The sequence below is a fragment of the Platichthys flesus genome, chromosome 11 (assembly GCF_949316205.1).
Source record: "Platichthys flesus chromosome 11, fPlaFle2.1, whole genome shotgun sequence".
Taxonomy (NCBI): Eukaryota; Metazoa; Chordata; class Actinopteri; order Pleuronectiformes; family Pleuronectidae; genus Platichthys; species Platichthys flesus.
This window is the reverse complement of record NC_084955.1, coordinates 17,324,514-17,337,888: the sequence shown is the minus strand read 5'-3', so window position 1 is coordinate 17,337,888 and position 13,375 is coordinate 17,324,514. Positions and strand designations below refer to the sequence as shown.

The 13,375-nt window shown below is 41.4% G+C and overlaps 2 protein-coding genes across 3 annotated transcripts; one reads left to right on the top strand and one right to left on the bottom strand.

Annotated features, from left to right (window-relative positions):
• Window positions 1–772: 772 nt before the first annotated feature.
• ube2s (ubiquitin-conjugating enzyme E2S) lies at window positions 773–5,675 on the bottom strand. The gene is made up of 5 exons (XM_062399800.1): window positions 5,585–5,675; window positions 5,400–5,475; window positions 4,420–4,567; window positions 2,415–2,605; window positions 773–2,323 (listed from the first exon to the last, which is right to left on the bottom strand). Exons 2-5 carry the CDS (start codon window positions 5,400–5,402, stop codon window positions 1,961–1,963), a joined length of 705 nt encoding a protein of 234 aa, XP_062255784.1. The 5' UTR covers window positions 5,403–5,475; window positions 5,585–5,675; the 3' UTR covers window positions 773–1,960.
• Window positions 5,676–9,180: 3,505 nt separating this feature from the next.
• On the top strand, window positions 9,181–13,321 carry josd2 (Josephin domain containing 2). Of its 2 annotated transcripts, XM_062399266.1 has the most exons (5): window positions 9,181–9,404; window positions 9,635–9,763; window positions 10,934–11,059; window positions 11,437–11,631; window positions 11,861–13,321. In XM_062399266.1, the coding sequence occupies exons 2-5, from the start codon at window positions 9,642–9,644 to the stop codon at window positions 11,970–11,972; spliced, it is 555 nt and encodes a 184-aa protein (XP_062255250.1). In that variant the 5' UTR covers window positions 9,181–9,404; window positions 9,635–9,641; the 3' UTR covers window positions 11,973–13,321. The 2 variants fall into 2 exon arrangements, with proteins under 2 accessions (XP_062255250.1, XP_062255249.1); XM_062399265.1 differs by having other exon boundaries at window positions 9,181–9,763.
• The last annotated feature ends 54 nt before the right edge of the window (window positions 13,322–13,375 follow it).

Sequence of the window (13,375 nt, the reverse complement as noted above, 5' to 3'; positions counted from 1 at the left end):
CTGGTTGGCACTACACAGCACTTTACACTCTAACAAGACACAGGAGCAGTTCCTCTCCTCGTCCAGAGCTGACCTGAATCATCTGTTAATCCACAGCTGCTCTCGTATCTTCAGAATTGTTGCACCCTCTGGATATACACCACCATTTCATTCCTATTGGCGGTGCTCATTATTGCTGTATGTTGCTTGTACATCGCCTGCTTGAGTCACTAACAGCTGAAACCAAATTTCCTTGTGTTGACATACTTACCCAATATATCTGATGGTGACATTGGACCAAAGATTAATTAATAAACAGCGGGAGGGAAAATTTGTCTTTGCATTAATAGGGGAATTCAATGGCAGTGAAAGGAGGCAATTGTTTCCAAAGAGAATAGGTATAAAGGGTTCTGTGGAACCCCAGGAGTCTGAGACAGGCCTGATAATTACCTGCATGGCAAGCTGCTATTTCTACACAGGTGGGTGGGCAGCAGCCAGTCTGCAACAGAGGTCAGCGGAGCCCTTCATTAGAAGCTCCGATGACGCTCCGCCGGGTGCACTTTCACTCACTGGTTTGCTGGGGTGGATGCAATTACTGGTTTGCTCATAATGGTTATTCCATCACTGCAGAACAGGAGACCACTATAAACAAAATGAAGTGCAATTGTACGTCACCGAGCACTAAACGCTTCACCCCATCTGATCTCAGGCTTTATACCAAAACACTCACCTCATCATCGCACATTGTCAACATAATCAAAGCAAAAATAAATGAGTAAACGAGTCATTTTTATTTCACTTCTCATATTTCAATGTTTTATTTATTTAAATAATTTAAAATGGACACAAAATATCCCGCCGACAGTCTGCACATTAACAGGAGTTTCAGAGGCACATTCTCCATCCACTATGAGACAGCGCTTCAGTGTGTTTCCTTGGGAAATGTAGGCCCCGCATGCATTTAGATCAGAGAGAAAACCTGCCCGAGAAACCCTGCCGGTGCAACGGGTGGGGAGACAGTTTCTATCAAACGTGGAAGTTCTGCTACTGATGTATTCTCTAGTACCCATATGGCTGGTAGGAGAGCTGGGTATGTAAGAGCACATATTGCCTGGTAGGGGAAGCAGGGGTGGCTCAAGTCACATCACTGTGTTAATACAGAGAGTAGACAATTATTTTTATTTAATAAGAGTCGTTTGTCAACCTACCCTGTTCCCGTACAGCCACTGATCTATGTCTTCACACACAACCACAAGACAGCTGAATATGGATGTCAATTATAAACAGCGTTTGAAAATATTGGACAGTGAAACAGAGAAATAAAATAAAATGAAAGGGCGTTGAGACTCCATAGATTTACTTCGTTCAGTTGTTATGAAAAATTCATTTAAAAACATGAAAATTTTGTGTGATATTAACAATTATGTCTCTCCCAATTCTGACTTCTTACATTATTGTTAAAACATCTACCATCCCTTCCTTTTGAATTCAGTTTGAAAACCTGATTTAAACTGTAAGTAGCATCGTGGCTTAGACTCAACAGTGGGCCTGGCTGAGCAGTACACAGTACCATCACAGCAGCGTTTATCAGGAAACACCTTTAAAAAAGAGATTCTATCAAGTCTGAGGCAACGTTAGCTTGGTTTCATCAATGGCCATGTTTTACAAAGTGAAAAAAATTACCTGTATTATTCACTCATAGAACAGCCTAGGAAAACAAACAAATGATGGCATGATATCCTGAAAAGTCTATAGGAACAAGTATTTTTCATAATGTCTTCAATATAATGCCAACAGGACAAAGTCTTGGATAAACCAGGTGTAAGGTATGAGTACAAAGGGGAAAGATTGGACTGGTGGTAGAAAGAGTCAGAAAAAAGGAGAATCAAAACATCATTAGCACACTTCATATTTATATTTACACACTCTCGCAAACGCACGCACACTCACACATACACACACTGACAATCTCGCTGAGGTATTAAAGTCGCCTCAATGCACGCTTTTTATCTGCTTTCTTTTTCCCTGCTACATTATTACTACTACTACTGTTATTGCTGGTGGTGGTACTGGCTCCGTTAGCGCCATTACCCAGCGTTGCTGGCACAGCTGCGGCACTGGGTCCCGCTCTCTTTGTGGGGTCACCTGCGTGCTTCTTTGGCTGTGGGCCATCATTGGGGTCCGGAGGAGCTCCAGATGTCCCGCCAGGCCCACTCATGGCGTGGATTTCTGTAAGCAGACGAGCACGGGACTCGTATTCTGCATAGTCCTCAAACAGCAAACGCCCGGCCTCTTCGTTCAGAGCCGATTCAGGGTTTGGATGGATGAGAAGACACTTGATCGTCTGTGGGAAACAAAAAGAGAAGATAAGAAATAGAAAATTGGAGGAAACAATGTTGATCCTCAGAACAATGAAGAGTGGTTGTTCATCTTACAAGTAAGACGTGTCTGAGGCCAAGTTCTGCCTTCCAGTCCCTTTTCAACACGTTGACACAGATCTCTCCCTTGTGACCGACATTGGGATGAAAAATCTTGGTCAGGAAATACCCCTTAGGTGGAACCGCAGGGAAGTCCTTCCCAAGGACCAGACGCATTCGGAAAATGCCACCAGCAAATGGAGTTCCCTCTGTCAAAGCATAAAGAATTCATCAAATGAACAATATGTCAAGACTGTGCCAAACGTGCTCCATAAAAAGAATGAAGGCCAGAAAGCTGCAATCGTTAAATCCAAGTCAGTCGTGGATCATTTAGTTGAAACTTCTCGACTTTATTATAATCCATTTCAGTTCCGATGAAAACGTACACTCTAATAAAAATGTGACCTTATTAAATGTACTCCACTGCCACTTGAAAATAATGAATACATTACCTGCAATAGCTTATAAGGGTATTGTCCTGGGACAGAGGAAAGCAATATGAGGAGTTAATAAAATGTGGACAATTTTCAGGCTCTTCAAGGCCTGCTTAACAATAACAAGGTCTGAAACAATGAGCTCATAGGCCCCGTACACACCTGCTATTAACATCTGCCCTGAGAGATACCATCACAAGTGGCCAGCGTTAAGTATGCGTGTTCACACTTCGTATTAAAATGCTTCCTGGAGGCATCTCCTGTGACCACATCTCACTTCTCCGCTCTACATGCAAATGAACACTTACTTGTGTTAAGACCAAAGTGTTGTTTTGTGTCGTTTGTCCCGAGCAGCTGTTGTTGAGGATTTTTTTAACATCCTGACACATTACATCAGTACAGCACCATTAGGAGAACAGTGCCTGTCTAATTCCACACATACTCTGTTCTCTGAGCAATACCCAAGGTGAGGTAATAGATAAAGGGCCAACTAGCAGCTCATTGTAGAATCTGCACTCATGGACTTTCACATCTAATTCAGATCCCCCAGACACACAGGCATCCAATTCATTTCTTTTGCGTATTACACCAGTGGCAAGACGTAAGCTCACAACATGATTTAGGAATGCATACTTTATGCTCAAGTTTCCAATAGGATGCAAACACCTACATGTAACAGGGTGAAAGCAATTTTAGGCTTTCATGGATGAACTTTTGGCTGGCACATGGGGAGGGAGATATATTGGGATACTGTGTGAGACATCTTTAGGCTTGGAGGTGACAATTGCTCATGTTACTCTGGCCTTTGACTATTGTTCCAGATTAACAGAATGATTACTTACTCCATGTTCCGACAGCAGACTTTGAATCACATGTCTATCATTGGAGGTTTGTCCTGTTGAGGCTGTACATGCTCCTTCTCATTTTTCTTGATATTTAATACTTTATAAATTGTCATGAGTAAAATGTAATTTAAATAAGAACACACAGTAGTGTGTAGAGCAGTAGCACATAAAAAAACATATGTGTTTCTCTGATGCGTTTAGGCAGAAACAGGTTGTCAGAAGTTTATTCTACTGGTTTCTGATACTTGAAGGTCCGGGCATCAGATGACAAAAGTCCTTCATCTGTTTATAAGAAGGCTATAATTAAATATGCATGGTCATAGAAAGTGACAGTGACTTTAGAGTGTAAAATAAAAGTCGGATAGAACCATTTTAATGTCTGGCCAGTGACACATAAAAAAATTCCCTGGCATTTAAGAAAAACTCTAAACATTACTGGGCAACAGCCAATATAACTGGAATTTAAAAACCTGTATTTTTAGGAGTCATTCACTGCTGCACGCATTTCGACTTTAATTTCCACATGATCATTTTCACTGGCTTATGCAATAGGATGTTATGGCCAACCTATATCTTAAAGCAGAGGAGCGTTAACATGCATTGGCTGACGAGGACAAGAAAACAGTAGCAGTAATGGAAAGTTCAGGAGTAGCCAATTCCCAATGTCCTCCACAATGTTTTTTTTTATATATAGAGTCATAAGCACTACCCAACACAGAAAACCCATCACTGTGTAGTCCTCACCTGGTCCTTCTATGGCTGTGTGCAGTTCAGTTATATCTTCATCGCTCGGATAGATCTTTATACCCTCGGGGGGGTCCGCAGCTAAGGCTGAAACCTCTTTGTAAACCAAGCGGAGAATATGAGGTGGCAAATTCTCCACATTGGAGTTCTGGAGAGAAACAAACACGTATCAGGTTAAGAACATATACAAACATAGGGCTTCAACAAACGCAAAAAACTATGAGCCAGGGATGTTGTAATAATAAACGTTTCACTTATACAAATGGAAGTTATATGCGGCTAAAATGTTGGTTTAGTTCCCTTCAGATAGGCAACTTCTTTGGCACCTGCAATAATGCCACATCCAACTTGAGATAAGATTGAAAACAGGTACTAGCTTGAATTATTGAGATAAATTATGTTGAGACTAACACAAAGCAGTGTGAATCCTTGTGATAATGTCCACGATAACCTTAGAGTGTACGCTCTCTTAAATGATGAAACAAGGATGAACGATCACTCTTATCTCCGTGTAACAAGAGAATAGACCTGGATCGCTTTAATGTGGGCTGCAAAGTTCTAGCTTTGAGGTTGTGACACCACATGTGTATTGTCACTTAGGTTTTAACATAACATGATTCACGTGATTATCTGACATCTCTACGTCCCCAATAATCCACTGTTTTACCGGAGCATTGGTGAAGATGTAACAGCCGTCCAGAGGGAACTTTACCTTAGCATTAGCAATGCTAGCCTTGCCCCGACCAGATAGAGTTAAAGCTACACTGTGGGTTCTAAATAGGTGACATCGTCTTTATTGAATTCAATTGACTGGTTAAATTCGTCAAAAGCAGATAATGAAGTTCAATAACGGCCACAGACTCCAGTGAATAGACAGAACCCCAAATTAAAAGCTCGACGGATGGCGACGGCTAAACAGCGGATCAAGCTAGCGGCTACTCTGGTTAGCCGTTAGCATTGAGCTCGGCTAGGTGTCTTACCATCTTTAAAAATGACTTCTGTAGAGTCGGGGGTCTCCTGGCTGGTGAGAGGTCCGAGGCGTCTTTTCCTTTAAAGCTTGAAAATAAAATAATATATTTGATGTCAACTTAGTCTCACTGGCTGCTGCTCTTTTCTTTTTTCCCGTTGACACAGGAACAAAAATACGATCCTCGGTTTAACCTACCAGCGACGACCAATGGGCTTCTTCCTGAAGGCGGACGGTGCAGAGCGTGGGCCAATCAGGATGCAGTGTAGTCCGTGCGTCACGGTCGAAGGCTCCGTCCGCCACACGGTGTCGAGAACAAGGCGGATTCTGGTCAGGTATTGGTCTGTTTGAAAAACTCAGCTCCAGACCCCGCCCCTAGCAGCACAATTGAAAGTAAAGTTGAAAGTACTACGTTTGTGTTGCTTTAGTCAGAGTATGTAAATTAGTAAATCATTTTACTATATGTACTAGTTTCAACAGAAAGTTACTTTAGGCACATTTGTGTCATTTGCACAAAGCACAATATGTCATTTACATTTATGTACACATGCTTTTTCTACTTGCTTGTACTATCATCCTGTGTCACTGCACTTTACTTAATACCATTTCTATACCAACCACTACACTTAAAGGTGGATATAATGTACATACTTTTTAAATATAATTTGTATTCTCTTGTCTACCTCGATAGATAGATAGATAGATAGATAGATAGATAGATAGATAGATAGATAGATAGATAGATAGATAGATAGATAGATAGATAGATAGATAGATAGATAGATAGATAGATAGATAGATAGATATTCATATTGTAGCATCCTCGCGTATAGACGACAGGAAACTTCTCTCTTTATGTGTAACTTTATTAAAGTCCAGCGAACGCGACACACTTCTTGTTCGTAACTCCGACACTCCTACCCAATAACTTTTGGACTGTAAACAGATGCACACACAGGCAGACAAATTTGTAAGCTATAAAAAACAGTACAAATATATATAATAAAAATATCAAAAGAGTCCTGTACTGATATCATGTAATGTCGACACAAATAAACATTAATGATGTCCACAATCGGGTTGATTCTTACCTCTATATTGTTCTTTCTTCTCCTCCTCTACTTTGGGGTGCTTTCTGAATTGTGCACCTGATAATTTGATATTTTTTTGATTAATCTTTGACTCTAACCGCAGTCTATCACCGCAGCGTGTACGTCAGGGACACACCTGAGGCGGAAGCGCAAATTCTGTGCGAGCCGCCGCCTGACTGTTCACACAGGGAGCCATCCAGGAGGATGTTTTAGATGCTGGCTTGCCTGTCCACGGAGCCACGGGGGATGACATCAGCAAATGTCCCTACTATGCTGCCAAAATGAGTAGGTTGTTATACTTCTCTTTGTATGCATCATGTTGCTATGAGGAACTGTTGTGAAGTGAAACGAAACTCCCTTCTTTTTTTTCTGTTCATGCTGAAATAAAGTGGATTCACTTGGTCTGACATTTTCGATCACATCTTTATAAAACACCTCACTAGCTTCACACTACAAAACCTATGGGGGGGGGGATGTTTTTTGAGAGAAGATTCCAGACTCATTCACTAGACTGGCACTCAATAGAGCGCAACAGAGCCATATAGGTTCATCTCTGATCCATGCAGCTTCCTTCTACCAAGTTTTGTGGTTATTAGTCCAGTAGTTTATTACATAAACCTGCTGACTGACAAATCAGAGATGAAAACATAACCTCCTCAGCAGAGGTAATAAAACCTCCACCCATTTATCAAGGAAATGTCACCAACATTAATAATTATTAGAAACACAAGTTGAATGAAATGTTTCGAAAAGTTGATGGGTAATTTTCTGTTGGTTGACTTATCAATTCATTTATTAAAAGCTAATTTCCCCTGCTTCTTAGTATAGGGTATAGGGTTTTTATATACATTGTATATATTGGTTTATTTTTGTCATGCACTGATTGTACATCAAATTGCCCTTGAAGGATATTAAAGATTTTCTTTCATGGACAACTTTAGTTAATCACAAGCTGCACAAACCAAGTTAGAGCAGCAGAGGAACCCAGCAGCCAGCAGGGGGCAGCCTCAGGAAATTACAGCAGTCTGTGATTCTTGTAAGGCGTCCAAAGACAAGGTTATAAAATACTGGGTTATTCTGTAACAATAGGTTTTTTAAGTATGTTAAATCATCCAGTATCTAAAAGCCAAAAATATAAAAGTCCATTTTGAGTAAGGCTGTCAAATATATGTAGTAAAGCAGAAAATATTTTCTCTTAAGTGTTTATCAAAAGCAGCATAAAATGACACAGGCACACACACGATAGTTTGTCCATCTTCTTAGTGTGCTTAATTCCTTGCGATAATCATCAGGCTGTGTGGCCTAGTTGGTAGAGGGAACGACCCGGTTCGAATCCCAGTCATTCCCACCACAATGGGCTTCTGCGCAGGATGTGCAGTAGGCTTCTGCGCAGGAAGTGCGCAATGGGCTTCTGCGCAGGATGTGCGCGAGCATATATATTTTTTTTTAATCAAATTTTTTTATATTTAATTTTATATTTAATTTTTTCATATTTAATTTTTCATTATCATCATCATTTCTCCGCGCTGGTTCAGGGGTAAATGATGCTGGTCTTAACAGGTGACTGACCTACTCAAGCTTTTAGCCGCCAACCCCCACAGGAGATAATGTGCCTGTCTGTGTGGTCGCGGCGCTTCCCGGCTCTTCCCGGCACTACGCTGCCGGTGCGAGCAACCCAAGTATTTAACATGGGCGAGGAAAGGAAGCGGACCGCTTTTCGCAACGCTTCTACCTCTGGTGCGTCCCCGGGGTTAGAGGATGATGGTGTGACGTTAATGTAATGTTTTACATTGCATGTGTTACGTTATGATAAATCAGTCTCCTATGTCGCCTGTACCAGGAGCCGCCCCTGTCACTGGTTGTCTTGGCTCGCTGTCTGGCCGGTAACCAGCCATCCAGACAGCTCCGTGAATAAGGAGGAGGAGATGTTTCTTTACTTGGAATGCGGCCACTTCATTTCTCGGATAAACAGCAGGAGAAACACTTGCGTTACCTTTAGGTGGTCCATCACATAGATATATATCTATGGTCCGTCACTTATACACACACTTTTAGCTTCTTTTCCCACAATACCCAGGTGCACTATGTCACACACTACAAATATTTCCTTAAAGGGGCAGGCCATACCTGCAACACCACAGCTTTGGTCTCATAAACAGATGGCAAGAGAAAGCAGAGACGCAGACTCAGCAACTACATCCGAGATCCGATGCACCTTATTATTATCTGAGGGATTTTTACACACTGTCTGATAAGATTCCGACAGTAAAAGCAAGGGGTAGTGATGGATAAGGTTTTCTCTATAAAGTTAAGTCTTTCATTCTCACTTTCCACCTTAAAACTATGAAATGAACTGAATTATGAACTAGTTCAGAAATAAAAGGTGAACTATGAATGTTAACTATTCATGTTTACTTGTATGAACTGAACTTTGAACACTGATAGATAGATAGATAGATAGATAGATAGATAGATAGATAGATAGATAGATAGATAGATAGATAGATAGATAGATAGATAGATAGATAGATAGATAGATAGATAGATAGATAGATAGATAGATAGATCATCTTCACCACCAGCAATGAGACTGAACACTAGATGTCGCACTAACATAACGCCTGTAGTTATTAGCGGGGACAGAGCCTGGTGGGTTGAGAGCGTTAAGTTCGCAGATCCTACAAAGATTCAACAAAGAGGAAACTTACCTTCAAGATTTACTTCTACTATTGATTTGTATATATTATTGATTTTAAAGGTTAAAGGTTGAAGTGAAGCGTGTCTCCCGTCCTGCTCTGTGTGTACCGTAAATGGGCGTGGCTGCCGCACAACACCACACAAAAACAACAACGGCTCTGCTTCCGGTTGTTCTGGATGTAGCTGTCAGTCTCCAGCTTCTTTCTAACGAGAAACCGCTTCATCAGCTGGTCAGTGGCCTCACGTAGCCGCTGTGACTAAAAACAGTGGCTTCCTGCGAACTGTCAGCTGCCAGATATGAAGTAGAACCAGGGGGCGTCCACACGTTAGCCTCCTTTAGCCGCTAGCTGAAGAGTTGTGGGTTAGCTGAGTGGTTAGCTGCAGCGTTAGCTAACCAACTGTCACCCGGTGTGTACTTTGCTAACGCTGCTTTTTCCCTTGTCTGTGTGACTGTGTTTAGCGTTAGCATGAGCGAAGGAGACGTGTTTCATGAGAAGCAAAGACTGGAGCTGTGCGCCATCCACGCACTGAACAACGTGCTCCAGGAGCGGGTGTTCACCAAGGAGACAGCCGATGACATCTGCAAACGGTAGGGAAGCAGCTGCACGACGTGTCGGTGTGTGGGACCAACACACCAGACGTCTAAAGCACGAGTCAGATCACATGAAATAACCGTAGTTTGCTGAGACATTTGTTTGCTAGTTAGTGGAAAACCTGGCTTGCTGCACAAAGTTGTTATCTCCTGCATTTCGAATTAAATGCAGCTGATTGCGCGTGTTTCTATTGTTTCGTCCTCCCAAATTAAATCAATGGGAGCTGGCCAAATATGAAACCAACCATAACACAATGTAGTTTCAACGGCACCAGAAACGGTCACCTCCAGAATGATCGTAGATTTGAATCGACTCCTCTTTTATATAGTTTCAACAAAGACCTCACTGAGGGAGGAATTGTTTCAGGACTTTTGGAGCAAAATGCTTTAGTGAGTTGTTCTTAATAAACAGACAAATAATAGTTTATATCCTTCATTAAAGTTATTTAATAAAGACATAATAATAATAATGATTTATTTACAAACTGTTCCCCATGGAAACATGATTGTTTTACCTGTTATGCAGCAACTGATTGAATCTTCACAGTTACTGTTTGTAAAACCACATGATTCTGCATTTGATCATTTAAGGAAGACCTGAGTTTATAAAAAAATGGATTTGATTATGTTACCTATGGTTTGATAATCGGTTTGAAAAAAGATAAAAATGTTTTAAATGAAACGTTAACCTTCAGGGAAAAGTGAAGAGCACAGCATACAAGCCAAAAGTGTGGCCATTGTTAGGGAGGTTATTTACTAAATGATTTGACTATGGGACGAGGTGAGTCATGATCTGGGTCTCATGACCTCGGTTAAAGACAAGGCGAGATTATTTGTAAAGCACATTTAAACAGCATGCAACCCAATGTGCCTTCATGGAAAATATTATCCTGTGGGAAAGCTTGTGACTCCAGGAACTCAAAGAACCTTTGTTTAAAACAAAGTATTTTTTGAATACAGGATGTCCTGAAAAAGAGTTTCATGAAATTGAAATTACAATGGATGACAGTTGACAGAACTCAAAGATATTCTCACAGGAGAGAGCAGACAGAGTGTGGTCATGATTCCCAGCAGCCCTTGCAGGAAGACTCCTTCCCACCGATGGACACTAAAACACTCTGTGGGTTTTGAGTTTAAAGTGTTTGGTCTGTTGCTCTCTCTTCGCAGGCTGGCTCCACAGTGTGTGGTGAACCCTCATCGGTCAGTGTTGGGCACAGGGAACTATGACGTCAACGTCATCATGGCAGCGCTACAGAGCAGGGACCTGGCTGCAGTGTGGTGGGACAAACGCAGGTGAGGGAGACACTGAGCCCTGTGATTAGAAAACCTTTCTTTTCAGGAGCGACAGGCCTGCTACTGCTGTAACATGGGACGGTCCAACTCAGAAGAAAGAACAATATAGAGGTTTTCAGGAGGTAGTTTATTTGATTGTTGATTTGTTTGTTGACCTTTGTGACTTAATCAAAGAACAGTCTTTTTGGATTCACAGCTAGATGAAGAGATACTTATTTCCATATATACGCTAACACTTTAATTCTATATTCACTATTATACTGGAAAATCATTAAGTGCAACCCAAGGGCATATTGCATTGCATATGTGCTCCAGGTTGAGGTCATATCTAAAAGTGGAAGTTTTGTTTAATTCACTCTCTCTGTTTTTGAATGCAGGACGGTACAGAGCCTTTGCGTGTCGAAGGTCCAGGGCTTTATTCTTAACGTTCCATCGCGAGTATCGCTTGGGATCGTTTCCCTCCCGCTCCGACGGCGGCACTGGCTCGCGGTTCGGCAAGTTAACGGGCAATACTACAACCTCGACTCCAAACTGAAGAGTCCCCTGTGTATCGGTGGAGAAGCAGAGCTATGGTAAGACTGTGTATCTACATCAGTGTGTGTGCGTGCCTCTGCTCTGAATTAGATTAAAACTCTGCGTTTGCTGCTTGAACCCTGACTCTGTCTCAGTGAGTGAGTCATCCCATATGAGTGGTCACATGAGGCTTACCTCACTGTTTGAGTTTGAATGCTGCTCTCTGGTAATCTAAGAGCCTGTGTCCATGCTCTGTTAACCGTCTCCCTCCTGTCGTCCTTGTTCCAGCTCATTTCTCAGCGAACAGCTTTCTCAGGATGTGGCAGAGATGCTCCTGGTCGTCCAGCGGGACGTGGAGGAGGACGGTTCATGGCTGAACCCTGACAATCCCAATAAGTGATGCCTTGGCCCCGGACACACCTTTTACACTTTAGCATGGAAAAATGACTGACTGTTTTTTTTTAAACGAACACCTCATTTCAAAAACCTCTTCAGGGAATGCACTAAAATACATTTAAGTATCTGCAAATATACACACAGAGGGAGTTCCAAAGAGAAGCAGGGACGGGCGTTTACTCCTGAAATGAAGAACTGTTTTGATTGTAATAACTTTTGAAAAAAACGTGTACTTGCACTCTCCTGCTATTGGTACGTTTGTTTGAGAAGGTGCATCTAAGCTCACAGGTCTGCAAGTTTGAAGCCAATGAGGGTGTTTGATGAAACTTGACTTGAGACATACTGAGTAACTGAACTTTCACTGTTTTCGTGGTAGAAAAATTGCAGACAGTGTTGGTGCATGATAATCTACATTCGCAGTAAGGTAACTGGACTATGTTGATTAGTGTAAAAAGATTTGAATTTGCCAAGTAGGACATCACTGGACTGTTATCCAGATGCCAACAGTAGATCAGTATGTACAAGCTTGTAAAGTGAAAACTTATCAGTTATCTCTTAGCACCTGGGTGCACCATCTCTTCCCATGACCTTCTTTGTAGACTTTCTATGCACTACAGAGTTAGATTAGTTAGCACCGTTTGTCTTTGTGTGTGTTCATACAGGCACATGTTGTGTGAAGGTGTCAACTGCTGAGACGTTGAAGGACTAAACCAGTGTCCTAGCAAGTTTTCAACAACTTACTACAAATCAGTCACAACTTCAGACTTTGCTCAGAACTTTTGTTTCCCTTAATAGTTATTTATTTAATTTCTTACATTGTGGTGCAAGTTTTGTTGCTTTAGTGTGATGACAAGTCCTTACAGTAATGAAGCTTGGACAAATGTATTGTAATGTAACTAAACATGAGGGCTGGCAACTCAGGGCTGGGCAAGATAGAAATATTCATATCAGTCAATTTGATAAATGTCACATTGTTATTTCTTTTAATTTTAAAGACAGATTTTTGCTCCTGAGTAAAGGTTTGGCTTTTAAACTCTTCTTTGTGAGCAGAGAATGACAAATACATAAATTTAAACCACAGCTTTTAACCAGTGGTTGTTAGTAAAATTACTTTTTAAAATATTAAATCCACCTGATTAGTTGTAAGTTGTTGAGTTAAACCTGTAATAGCACTGGTGCTGTGACTGTGTGTAACCTTAATGTTTGTACCTTGTATCTCTTGTTGATCTATGCATATCCAACAGAAAAGGAGCACCGTCTCCGGTTCTCACTAGTGACTAACTCGCACCTCAGAAGCTCAGAGGTTCATTATATTGAAGCTTATTTATATTAAACCGTGACTTCCTCTTTTCAGTATGAATCTGTTATAACGCATGCTGTGTGTGCGTGTGTGTTTCTTGTAGACAT